Raw genomic sequence first — 13,785 nt, 5'->3', positions numbered from 1 at the left:
GCTGGAACTGATTGTTTACTTTACACTCTCGACTCTTTTTTATTCTAATTTGATGCGTCTCTATCAACCCCATCAACTAAAGATGGCTGGAATTTGAATTTAATGGAGTTTAATGAAATGTCAGCTGTGTTCAGTAACCCTCCAATCATTAGCAGCGCAGCCGCTACAGGGGGAGCACGCAGTGAAAGTGCCCTTTTGATGCAACACACACACACACACACACACACACACACACACACACACACACACACACACACACACACACACACACACACACACATACATACACACACACAGCAAATACAGGAATGGTAATGAAGCTATCACCTCAAATATTAAACGGGTAGAAAGTGGCATGTTTTGCATATTGAGATGTTTCTGCTTTATATGAGACAAACTGTGATATTTTGTAAACCGTGACAGTAATTGCTTGTAAAAGACAAATTCCATGTCGAGCCACCATTTTGAGAGATAGACGTGGTTCCATCTTGTAATTCTAAGTCCTTGTCTTGTTTGTATAATCTACTTTGAGGCTAAGCACCGATAATGACCCAGGTCCACCTTAAGGGGGCGCCAGAAATAAGGAAAGTGGATTTGGATTTTTGTGAACTGGAGATCTTCTTCCTAATTGGTCACACCCGAGATAAATATGAGTGTTAAAGGCTTTAGTGGCGCCTGAACTCCAGCAATTATTTCTAATTTTTGTGTGTGTGTGTGTGTGTGTGTGTGTCGCCCTGTTTCCTTCAAAGTCTCGGCTTGTAAAAGCAGTTTGACATAACAAAGTCAACTTTACGGTTTTTCACATGAGTGGAACCAAAAATGCAGCGGAGCATGAATGTGAATAATTAACTTAGGAGTGTGTTTATTAACTGCATGCTCAGTAAAATGTGAAAAATAGCGAAATTGATCAAAACTGAATATTGCACACATTTTCTTTAGGTTCTTACAAAACCAGAGATCTTTTTTCAAGCACGTCAACGGAGGATTTAATGTGACTAAGTCTGATATTGTGAACTCCATTAATTTGTGGATTAAAATAGAAATCTTATACATTCTTTCCTTTTCTGCAGTTTACAGGTCGCTGGCTCAACTAATGGTTTGGGTTTGTTGGGGCGACCACATGTCTGACTCCAATTTAGCTTCATCATTAAATACGTTTTCCCCTACTTTAAGCTCGTGAGCTCTAATCCAGGAGGTCAAGGATTTAATGGAGGCCACGGCCGAAGCTTCCAGTCAGAAGGAAGGGTTTTTATTCCATGTATGTTTGAGAGACAGAGCAAAGTAAGAACTGTGTGTGTGTGTGTGTATGTGTGTGTGTGTGTGTGTGTGTGTGTGGGGATGTTATTAAAGTAATCCTCAGGTGATGTTTTAAGAGGATCTGTATTCATTTGTTCCGTCGTTTGGATGGTTGCTGCTGTTTTTAGGGTCTAAGTGGGAGACATTTTACATTTACAGGTGATGGAAGAGAAGACAGCAGGTTTATGTCCACAAGGGGACAAAAAGGAGACGACAGGAGAGACGACAACAAAACATCTGAGGCGTTAAAATGCAAAACTGTAATGAGCAGAACCGGAACACAAACAATAATAAAGACATTAGACAGGGAAGGATAACGAGGGACAGGTGAAACTAATCAGGACAGATGGAGGTAATCAAGGCGGGAAACACACGAGAGGAGAGCTGAATACAACCAAATAAAACAGGAAATGATGCGGCCTGTTAGCGCCTCCAATAGCAAATTCCTGTGCAGCAATAACAAATAATAACCAGGCAATAACCTTCCAAAGGATCCTGTTGAAGGATCTACTAGGTATTAAATGCAAGGTTGAGATACTTTTACCAGCCTGGACTGTAATTGTCATTAATGCAGATATTAAACAAATTCAAAAGAAAAGTTCAATTACATTTTTTGCCACTGCATTTACTTTGGAAAAAGATTTATAACTCTGTACCTCCTTCCTTGTCCAAGATATGGGCTTTGAAGTTTTTCCCTAGTTTTACAAATCGATGATCGCGGGGTCAACTTTTTCAGAATTTTGTCAATATTCTCAGATTTGCCCCAAATTCACACAAACTGATGCCCTGGCAGCCTGGAGGCTTCGGCCCATGAGGGAACCAATTGGATGGAAAGCTTCAATGCTTCATGAAGCGTCATCGACATCACTACAAATATGGTTTGGACCAACCTGTTTGTTGATGTACACAACCATTTATCCAAACTGTGCTCTAATTGTTGAACAGTAGTTTAGGAAGTTTAGAAAAGGTAACAAACTATTCCTCACGCTCTACTTTCGTTGAATTCTCCACTGGAATAATCAATAAACTGGCGCTGAAAACTTCACCAAAACACTTTTAGCCCTGTTGCTGTGTGAGAGAACCACCTACACAGAAATCACCATGCTTGCTGAATGTTTGTGAGTGAAGCCCAGGGGCCTTGAGCTCTCTGCTGCTGGAGATCAGGTCAGCAGTGACACTTACACGCCGCCGTGCACAGCCGAGGGCGACTCAAAGACTGACACGGCTCCTGTGGGGAAACAAAACCACCAATCTGGACAAAAGAAATCATTAAACTTTATCTCTCCCAACTAGAACAGAACTGCATTTAGCTGAAGTTAGAACACTCTGAAAGTTTCCCTCTCTGTTGTGTAGAAACTTCCTGCTTGTTTTGGGCCTCTGCCTCCTCCAGACGCGAGTATATGTGTACATTATTCTGCACTTGTCCTCATTATACTTCACTCAGGATAGAAGCTGCTTTCCTGCGCGTCAAAGTCCACCTCCATTAATGATTCAACAGTACGGGACGCTGCTTTAGCCCAAAGTAACCCGGCGCTGCGCTCGCTCTCGCTCGGAACAGTCAGCATCCTCTTTAAACCGGAAGCGGCTCAAGTTTAACATCTTCCCTCCATCTATCATTCAAGAGTGCGACTCGGTGCCCCGCGCATTAGCAACAAATCTGCACGCATCAGCTTCACCGCAGACGCTCTCGAGTCACAACCTGGGACGTGGCGAGTCGATGTGAAGGTCTAAGCATCGGCTCGGACCAGAGAGAGAGAGAGTTTGCTTTCCACACACACACTCAGATACTTATAATTACAACAGGAGCTGCCCACTGTCTGCCTGGATACGGTTCAAGATTTTGCTATTCCAAACGTTCTCCAGCTTTGTCACAGAGTTTCCATCATTAAACGTCATGTTGTGTTTCATTGTGGTGTGTGTTTCTCCACGTTGCTCCTCTGTGTTGCTTTATATTTGAGTTTGAACTTACAGCCATAAAATATCCATCATTTCCGATCATTTATCCCTGCAGAAAGTCCAGAGTTTCACTTTACAACATTTCTCTGTAGTTGCGCTGGGTTTCATCAGTTGAAGCTCCAGAGAACAGAGAGCGCCGTGTCATCGCCTTAACGATTTCCAAATAAAAGTGAAATTCCTCTCCAACTTCTCCACCCTAAAAAATCACTTCTGCCCGCTCGGCCCGTTCAGCTCCTGTGTCATTATGAATTAGGATCCTGAGGGTGAATCTACAGCCGAAGCGTCCGGCGTTATAAAGCATGCAGGGGCAGAGACAAACACAACAAAAGGTTGAAGGACAGAACAGGTGACAGAACCCCATCATAGCTTTTGATTTGATGATCTGGAGATATACGATGTCCTCTAAACATTTGTCCACAGTGTTGCACAGTGCAGCCTCAGAATGAAACGTTTCCCCAGTGAGCAAAACCTCAGCTGCTTCCCGAATTAGTCTCACCGCCGTGCCGTCCCTGAGAGAGCCGGAATCATCCATCATTAGTGGGTAATCAATCAGGTTCTTTGGCGGCTGAATCAACGGTTTGGGTGCAGAACGTTTGAAGTAGAATAGATGCATCATCACGCAACCGGGGTGCTGCGTGACTCTCAGGTGAAATATGGAAGCCCTCTGAAATATTGAAGCCATATCTCTGAAATCTCAATGGCTTCTGTCAAAGGTTCATTATTTTGTCCTGTTTATGACCCCGGACTCAACCACATGAGGGCAGCAGGCTTTATGAAAATACCCCCGGTAATGTCTTAAGTCAATACGCCGTCTGTCTACCGGAGCATCCTTCTATTTAACAACTCCATTCTGCACCCACACGTTCCAGGAGGAGGAGGAGGCAGGAGGAGCGTTTGAAGTCTGGCGGCTGTGTGGGCTGACAGAAGGAATCGCTGATCAAGTGCGCTTTAAAAAAAGTGCATCAGTGCTACGAGGCCCCCGACCGCCTCGCCTGTACGTGTGTTCTTGTCTCTACAGAAGCAGCAGGAGCCGCCCTTGAGAGATCTTGAACAAATATTTCTCTCCCCCTTTCCGTCTCTACCCACACACTATTATTCATGCTACATAAAATGTGCTTGTGAAAGTCTGCAGCCAAAGCAGCTGAGCAATGCAGCTGCAGACATCCAACCAGTCAGAGAGTTGACTTGAGATTGTTTTTCCGACACCTCGTGCCGTCTGCTGCCCCCGTCGGTCATTTGGACCGAGGAGATTATTAATTTGTCGACCACTTTCACTTTTGGATTACTGAATCGTCCTTAATCGACTGGCTTTCATCACTTGTCTGTGTCATCATCTCCAGTTGTGCTCGGCATTTGCCAAACCACTAGACACTGGGTCATTTGCATTTAGAGTGCATAGATAAAAAAAATAAAAAAAGGGGGGAGGGGGGTAAAAAAAAGCCACACACTGTCTCAAAGTGCGCTCACTTGGGAATTAATGGAGGAAGATGAAGTTCTGCTGGTGGGTTATATTTGCAAAGCAGAAGAGGAAAAATGGGGGGAAGTTGGTGAGAAACTGATACTTTTCCTCTTTGAATGTGTGTGTGTGTGTGTGTGTGTGTGTGTGTGTGTGCTTGTGAGGGACTAATCCAGCTCTAATCTATAGTAGAGTTGACTCATCATTAGCTCACTTTCTTGCAGTCTCGCTGATGTTAAACAAAAACTTCCCATCTCTGGATTCAACCCTTCTTTTTTTTTAAATAAATTCCATGACATGAAGTTTGGCACTGAGAGAATTCGGTAGCAGCGGTTCTCAGATCTCTTCTTGCCCTCCCAGGACGACGTCTCATCTGCTCGGCCCAGAGACTAAACATTCTAAGGCCGAATGCTCTCAGCCGTTATGTGATTATCATAAATCTCAAGCCAAGGTGCTCTGGTGATATAGTGAGCCATTAGAGATATGACAAATACATTCATTAGCCTCCTCACGCACCTCCGCCCCCCTGCTGTTGCTCCTCAGGGGGAAGAGAAACGTGAATAACTTTGCCCTGGGCTGGAGCGGCGACGGTATCGACCTCAGGGGTGAGAGAGAGAGAGAAGATAGCGAGCGATGGATCAGCGAGGCTCACCTGCAGCAGCTTCTCTGCCCTGCTGGTTCTGATGATGTCACATGTTCCATAACTCAAGTTCTGGTTTTATTTTTTTTTATTTTTTGTCAGGAAAAAGTCTGGGAATCAATGTTTACTTATGTCGACTGCAAATAAATAATGATTCCACAAACACAACATAAAGTTTGACTGAGCACTTTTGGAGACGGCAATTACATTGCAAAAATCCACCCTGGTCGTCATAGAAACACAGCTCCAGTCTGCTTACAAATTTCCACCAACCTTCCCCTGGAATCGAGTTTAAGAAGGTGATGTCATCCGCTCTATTAGACCATTATGTCAAAAGCAATAAAGCTGACTTGTCTGCTTTGGATCACTGTCACACACTCACACACTCCTGTCCTGACATAACAGACGTGTGGCAACTCTGTGTGTGTAAGGAAATGGAACAAAAACACCATAGCTCAAACTAAACTCATTATGTTTTATGTGTAAACTGAATCAACAGTTGTGTTTATTGAACTTATTGTGAATAAAATGGACTCCACTGACTGACTGAAAGTGTGTTTGAGACACCATACGAGGGGTGTGTGTGTGTGTGTGTGTGTGTGCGCGCGCGTGTGTGTCTGTGTGTGTGAGTGCAGCCGGCACAGTGATTGTAAGTGATTTAATTAACGTGCCATATTTCTTTTATCACATTCTTTCTCTCACAGCCCTGGAGGCTTTTCCTTGAAAGAATAGATCCAATCTCTTTTTACAGTACCCCAAACCGCGGCCTTGTCAGCCCCTGGCACAGATCAATCTCACAGGCTCAGCAGCAGAAAGTTAATCTGGAGGATGGGCCTGTTTCCCTACGCTGGGAATGTGCTTGACTATCAGTCACACACATCATAGCATCTGTCTGTCTGTCTGTCCGGACTAACTGAGGCCAAAGAAGCTGAACCCCAGGTCAATAAGACTCCGAGCCGTGTTGAAGTTTTGTTTTCATGACTTTCCCCCTGTGTGTCGGCACATTGTTCCATCCTGACTACGTGCAGCCAAACCGCAGCTGGATAGACGGGGCGCGTCCCTGTAACCTGAGTCAATACAGAGTCCACAGGTCTGGGCACTGACAGCTTTATTGAACCCGTTCATTCAGAGAGCCAAACCCTTAGCTGCTGTGCACACAGATAAGAGATGATTGCAGGGGAGCGCGGCCAAATACAGAGAGGCAAAGCGGAGAGCAGCCAAATGACGTCCGGCAGGAAGGACAGAACACAAAGACGTCACATGTTTATCCATCTAAAGTTTGCGACATCCCTGAAGTGGAGATCGTCCACAGAGTGACAGACGCTCAGTCACATTTCCTCACTTTCATCCCACCACATGAAATATCTAGACAATCCTCACATTTAAGTCCCACAGCAGGGCTTCTGTAATTCGTTGCATTAGAGAGATGTGACATTTGGGTACGAGTGCTCCGTTGTTGTCAATAATATCTGCTGGAGGGATTACAGAGCGACGCTGGGAGGAAATGACTGCAGGTGTTGTTAATGTCGACAAATTCCTAGTGGAACGCTGAGCAGTGAACGCCGCCGTCGCTGTTTTTAATATCTGATGTTTCTGGTTTTGCTCACAAACTCATCCTCTGCATGTGTGTGTGTGTGTCCTGAAAGGTTAGCTGGAAGGCTAATGGCGCTGCTAGATGCGGATCAGATCTCGTAATGACATCGCTGGAAGCACCTCGCCGTGTTAAATGACCTCAACTGTTTGCAAGCGTATGAAGGTCATGTCCTGGATCGGCGCTTTTAATCGCTGTTCACACAAATCGAGTTTGAGAGAAGAGTTTGTAGTTTCTGCATATACTGTGTGTCTATGTTGACTCTAATTGCCGGAGTAGCGGCTCCTGGCTGTTGAGGGGCAAAGGGAGCGAGAAAGATCTGAACCCATACCCAGCGTGTATGTGTGTGTTTATGTGACGATGAGTTCAGGGGAGCTTTGTTAAAGACTAAATCTTTCCTTGTTACATCCTGGCTCTCAGTGAAAAGTGTAACTGTTCCCTGTCACCATTAGCTGTTAACTTTAATGTCTTCAATCACCACGGTTGGCTCGTTTTAGTGACATCGCTCAGTACGTCTCTGTGTCTCCAGCCCAAACTGATTTCCACTCCGCTCAAATGTGCTTGGATTACACAAGCGAGGGCTCGACACAAACCCGTCCAAACAGCAGCTCGCACACTGACAAAAGGAAATGAAACATGGCTCTTTAATTCTCTCATCTCCTCGCCTCTTTTCTAGCTCACAGACTGATCTTCTGAATTGGAAAGTGCTGTTCTTATTACTTTCCCTCTGAAAGTCTTAAGTTGTCCTGCCCGAATCCTAATTTTAAAACACAGAGATAATATGACGAGGCTCGATCCGCCGGCTGGAACGGCTGCTCACAGCTGCCAGGATGATTTGTAGCATCACACGCTATCGTGTAGAAAAGATCTGAAAGTAGTTTTCCCCATAAAGTGATATAAGACGGCGCCCATGGTGCTGCTCTTAAACTTGATTTTTTTGCAAAACTAAATCCACAACAGACGTCACCCACATATTTGGCGAGCAGATGGCGAGTGTTTACGCTGTAATCATGATAAATAAAAGTTCCCAGTAGAGGCTCATACATCAACCAGAGCGATTACGTAGAAACTTCTCATTTGGGTGACAGGTAATGCTTCTCAACCTCAACAAAAAGGAATATCAGCATAGGTTAGAGTCGGATTGTGTTCATACGAGTTCAATGATTCAGAGCTCCACTGCATTTTAGTTGAAGTCATTACATCAGATTGATATTCTACTGCTACTTTAAATTTACATCTACTTTAAATTTTCAGTCATAGAAAAAGAGAATTTTGTCCCTGTGGGCTCAAATCCATGAACTTTTTTAATGCGGTCGTAAGGTTGTCTGTTGAATTCTTACATTTGACATTAGTGCACTTCCAGGATCAATATCTCGGGAGGTTCCACGCTGTGTTTCCTAAGGCGAAGCTGCAGCCGCTTCCCTGACCTTCTGAGATATTTCCTGTCTGGCTGACCTGCATCGATCGATCCAAGCCGAAAGTTTCAAGAAAGAAATTGAGCTTTGGGTGGTCAGCGTTGGTTACAGACAGTGGCTATCAGTGAGCTTATGTAACTGTGTGTGTGTGTGTGTGTGTGTGTGTATGGTTCCTCCTCTGCAAATGTAGTATCGCTCGGGCCAAGACTGCCCAAGGTCAAACACAAACCTGCTCCCCTGCCCTCTGCAGAGCGTCTCGCCCCGTTCAGTCTAAATCCACACGGATCCAAACAAGCCGACGCTGCAGAAAATGTGAATCTTACAGCGGCTGAGTCATAAAATCTTAATTCTCATTTTGTTTCAACAGGTGGTGAAGTCTGTGTTTGTCTTCTTCAGGCTGCATCTGGACTGATGAAGCGGAAGGAGAAGGAGATCCTACAAACACTGCCTGGCTTGAATTCTGTTTTATTCCTAAATCTCTCTTCAAATGTTCTGTCTGTGCAAATTCAGGGAGATAAAAAGCAAATCGCACAACTATTCCAAGATTAAAGAAAACTCTTAAAATGAGTCATGTCTTTTCTCATTTCACGTCTCATCTTTAAGTCAACATGTAGTCCTTGAATTCATACAGGAGTAGGAAAACTTCAGAGGAAGCTTTTAGGATTTTAATTTGTCGGATCTGCACTAAAGTGACAATAACAAACACAAACAGCATCTGATTTGTTCTCGACAACACAGAAAACTGTTTGTTACAGCGTCGGTTTGAAAGATGTCAGCCTCCACCGCTCGTCTCTGCTCATGTGAGCCACCGTCAGATGATAACACAACATTTCCTAGGCCCCGAGAACGAAGACATGCAGAGTTATACATTTACCACCAAAAGGCTTTATAATAAAAACTGGCAATTCACGACAAATTGTCCAAAAATGGAGGCAATTTAGTGCTTTTACTGCCCTGCCTAGGAAAAAAGCACAATGTTGTATTAAGAGGAGAAATGGTGCTGCAGCCCAAACAGCAGAGCGTCACTGCACTGCAGCAGCAGCAGCAGACAGACGGGTCACGGATCAGCTTTGACTGGCTGAAGTTACAATCAGAGGAAGGAATCTTGCAGCGCAAAACTGTGAGAACATCAAGAGAGAGGAGAGGATTTATAATGGCTGCTGCTGCCTTTAAGAGGGATGGAGAGAGATCTGGGAGATACTGATGAAGAGAAGAACAGTTAGAGGAAACATCTGGGGTAATTAATGTAGAAGAAGAAGAAGAAGAAGAAGAAGAAGAAGAAGAAGAAGAAGAAGAGGAGGTAATTCCAATGGTTTAACTATTTTTTTCCGATGTGGCATTGGGACTCAAGTGTGCAGTCGCTCATAAACGATCCCCCGCAATCCAATTCTCTTCCTTTTATTGAGAAGGACAAAGAGCAAATATCTCCTCAGGCACTTAAAGCATTGAATGGAGGCACGACGGCGTAAAAATGGCTGAAAGATCGCAGGCGTTACTTTGGAATTGCGCTTTAAAGAGCAACGTGACACTCAATCTCTTCTGACGGCCGAGTGTTGTCGCCTGTGAGCGCGTTGAGAAATCAGAAATCTGATCTGCAACACAATCAAACGCAGAGTGGCGACTTAATGAAAACAGTATTTTTATTTTTTGCTTCCGTGACATTTCTTATATACAGAGATGAAGGCTTATTAAAGTCGTCTACTGCAGTCTGTCCAAATGGATCTGTAGCTTTGATATAGATAGATAGGATGAGAATGGGATGTTGTGCAATTACAAAATACACAGATAAACATTTACAGTAGAAACGCTAGCAGGACGTCAACATTCATGCACGAGAGCTGCGATCCGGAATGAACGCCGCCGAATAAGGCAAAACAACGCTTAGAGTTCTTCTTCAAATTGCAGCTGAAGATAGAAAAAGAAGCCGACTAACTACACAGGTGCATTATGGGTCACGGCGCTTCGTTTGGTTTCGTCTTGAGAGAACTTGACACGAATTGAAAAGTTGGACGAGGACGAAGAAACCCCGAAATCAAGACCAACAACGAGCAAAAAGCAGTCAAGAGGCGACATTGAGTGAGAAACCGTTAGAAGAGTTAACCGAAGAGGGTTTGTAGTCATCATTAAGCGTTTCTGAAGAGTTGTGACGTCTAAAAACCGGTAAAAACCTGCAGTATGTTTAACACTGAACTAAAGTCACAATTAGTCTTTTATTTTGAAATGGAACTGAGTCGTAGAGAGAAACTCCTCAAAAATGGAACCAGATACCAGAAACTAAATAGATTGCGCAATAAAAACAAGCAAATTAACAGGAAATTGAACATTTATGTGCACAAAGCAACACTTTCCCTCCTCTGCGTCCTCTCTCATCTTATATTCACTCCATTTCGTCTCCGTACGGCGGAAAAAATCACTTTGCAGAATCTTGACATTTGACGAGTGGCCGAGTCGTTAATCCATCAATCTGAACATCGAGTCCACTTCTGTAAGTTTACATCATCATTACAAGGTCAAAGCGCCGCAGGCTGTAAGTAAGACGGGCGAAGTTCTCAAGTGTCGCTGTCCGCCGAGTACGTTCGCTGAATACCAAAGTCCTTTCGCGACGACTTAAAGAGATTAAAACGCCGCCGGTCCTCAAGAGTCGTCCTCGGTCTTTATGATGTGGAACAGCGTGACGTTGAACAGCACCTGGTGGCCGTTGTTCCAGCCGTAGAGGGCGCGGTCCCTGGCGTTGTAGTCCAGCATGGACATGTGGAAGTACTGGTTGTGGAAGGGAATGTCCGTGTACTCGTACGAGGACGTCTTGGTGGAGTAGGCGTAGTACACCTTGGCGCCGGTCAGGTGGGAGTTGGTGATGTAGAGCGTGCCGCAGATCATGAAGGACTCGCCGGCGTTCCTCTTGGAGTACTCCGTGTTCCACGTGTTGAGGATCTGCAGCGTGTCCGGGCTCAGCTGGCTGACCACCACGTTCCCGGCGTTCTGGTTGGTGGCGTACACCGCCCACAGGCCCAGCTCGTCCGCCATCAGGTCGATGTCGGAGAAGCCCCCCCAGGTGTACGGGTAGACGTTGTGGAAGCCGGCGGACTCCAGGGCGCGCTGGGTGACGACGCGGCCCGTCTCGAAGCTGTACCTCACCACAATGTTGCTCTGCATCTTGATGTAGTAGAGCGAGCCGTTGTACACCACGTGGTTTGTCCCCGCCCATTTGAAAGGCAGGTTATAGCTTCGAGACTCCACTCCCGCCACAAAATCAGCCAGCGATTTATACTCTTTCACTATCTTGTTGTTGGTGTATCCGTCCATGTACCAAACCTGAGGGCGAAAGAAAACAAACCTCCAGTGACCAAGATCCACAACACCCAACATATCACTGCTCAGTTAGTAAGCTAACAGAAAGAAGTCACATGCTACGCCGAAAATCAACACTTCCTCCCTCTGAACCAGCGGGCAGGAAGCAGATTTGTGTGTGAATGATTAAACGGCGTGGCGAGTTGATTCAGAGTGCATCATCTCCTCTCACCCTGTTGTTGTTGGGAGACGCCTGTGGGTCGGTCATCCAGGCGCCAAATCGAGTGCCCGACGTCTTCACCGTCAGCGGTCCGGTGATCTTCATCAGTCGGCCACAAGCTGGGAGGACAAAACACACACAGACACACACACACTCCGGTGACGAGGAGATGCATTAACCACAGCAGCCTCCAATTTCAGCCAAAAAAGGAGGGGATCTTTGCCGCCACTTACTGAGTTTGCTCATGCAATTGCGCAGGCGGCTCTCCAGGTTCAGGACCCTCTGCTGCAGCTCCTCGTAGTCGTAGGCGCCCATTTCCTCCTGGATGCCCATCAGCACGCTGGACAAGTTCCTGATCTCCTCCTTGAACTGGGAGATGAGCTTGGCGTCGGTCTTGTACTGCTCCAGGACGGGGATGAGGGGCTGCAGGGTCTCCATCCGGCCCTTGAGCTCCTGGAACAACAAGACGTATCAGACAAATGTGGCGAGGGAGTTTGGTTTCGTCTCTACTTTGCGGCACGCAGTCAAACTACAACAATATACCTGAAAGTTCTTGTTGACCAGCGTCTTCCTGTCCGTTTCGATCTGTCTGAACTTTGACCTCAGCCCTTTGATCTGGCTCTCCATGCGCATGATGTACTGGAAATCCCTCTGCGTGCGCAGGTTCAGCACCTCGATCGACTGCGACATGTTCTGCACCTTTTGGAGAGAACGAAGCAGAACACGACCTCATGATCCTTCCATCAACGCCTAACCGCTCTGGTATGTGAACAGAATTGAGCTCTTGTCTAGTCTCTGTTTTGAATTATTGATTTGAAAACAACAACCAAATACTGAGAAAGAGTCTTCAGGCCCTAACACATTCCAGCCTGAGCAGGATTGAAAGCATCATCTGCATCTGGAGCTCAGTTTACGGGCCATGACATCATCCTTTCTCCCTTTCTTCCCGTCTTTCTCTGGTTCTTATTGTAACCGGGGCTGACATTGTTGGATCACACACTGGTGGTGAAACGGCACAAACCCCTCACAAACACACTGCACTGCACACTCTCCTGGCTCTCTCTCTGTGTGTGTGTGAGGGATCCTGAAATGGCCTGACTGAGGCCCCGAGGCAACTTAGTACATTAGTGTCAGAGGCCCCCAGTGAATGACAGAGGACAGACTTTACTGGACATTCAAAATGGAGGCGGATCCATATATGGTGTTATTGTTTGTTTGAAAGCAGAATCACCCTGTTGGCTTTAGAGACGACGACTAAACTCGGCTCTAAACCCATAAAGGAAACACAACGTAGCAGACAAAGAAAGTGAACACTGCCTGCTTTCCTTGGTTTCCCTGAAAAGCAAACTTTAAAGATTCACAATGAGGCGTTTATTTGGATGTTGTGTGGGTGCACTTGAGAACATTCTCATCTTCATCAGGCGGAGCCGCTCATCTGATGTCATCCATGTAATATGAGCAGAAGTGTAAAATAAGGTGACAGACTCTGCCGCCGCCGCCGCCGCTGCAATCTCGCCCAGGATTAAAGCGAAGGGGAGAAGCATGAATAAAGATGGAAATCAGAGTGAAGTGTGTGTGCAAATTCATGTGGGCACGTGGAGAGATGTGGAAAGCTATTGGCAGGGCTTCCGCGCCTGTGTGTGTGTGTGTGTGTGTGTGTAAACAGATCAGGGTGTGCGAGTGAAGCGCACCTTCTCCAGGAGCTGGCGGAGCTGTCTGCCTTTGGCGTCTCTGGAACACAGATTCTGCTCAGGTGCCACCACCGTGCAGATACAGCGGCCATCTGCGTCCTGAGCCGAGCTGTACACCTGCCACCCCTCCTTTGGCCGGATGGTCTGCATGCAGGGGACACACACACACACACACACACACACACACACACACACACACACACACACACACACACAGGGGATTGAAATATAA

General features: G+C 45.9%; 1 protein-coding gene across 1 annotated transcript; it reads right to left on the bottom strand.

The window, feature by feature from the left end:
- Positions 1 to 10,053: 10,053 nt before the first annotated feature.
- LOC142996645 (noelin-3) lies at positions 10,054 to 12,552 on the bottom strand. Its single transcript, XM_076147642.1, has 4 exons — positions 12,406 to 12,552; positions 12,096 to 12,315; positions 11,875 to 11,981; positions 10,054 to 11,666 (listed from the first exon to the last, which is right to left on the bottom strand). Exons 1-4 carry the CDS (start codon positions 12,550 to 12,552, stop codon positions 10,989 to 10,991), a joined length of 1,152 nt encoding a protein of 383 aa, XP_076003757.1. The 3' UTR covers positions 10,054 to 10,988.
- Between the last annotated feature and the right edge of the window lie 1,233 nt (positions 12,553 to 13,785).

This window comes from Genypterus blacodes, unplaced genomic scaffold (assembly GCF_046128005.1).
Source record: "Genypterus blacodes isolate CSIRO-AG114 ecotype Tasmania unplaced genomic scaffold, CSIRO-AGI_Gbla_v1 ptg000005l_1, whole genome shotgun sequence".
Taxonomy (NCBI): Eukaryota; Metazoa; Chordata; class Actinopteri; order Ophidiiformes; family Ophidiidae; genus Genypterus; species Genypterus blacodes.
The sequence above is the reverse complement of the archived record's forward strand: the minus strand, read 5'-3'. Positions and strand labels throughout refer to the sequence as shown.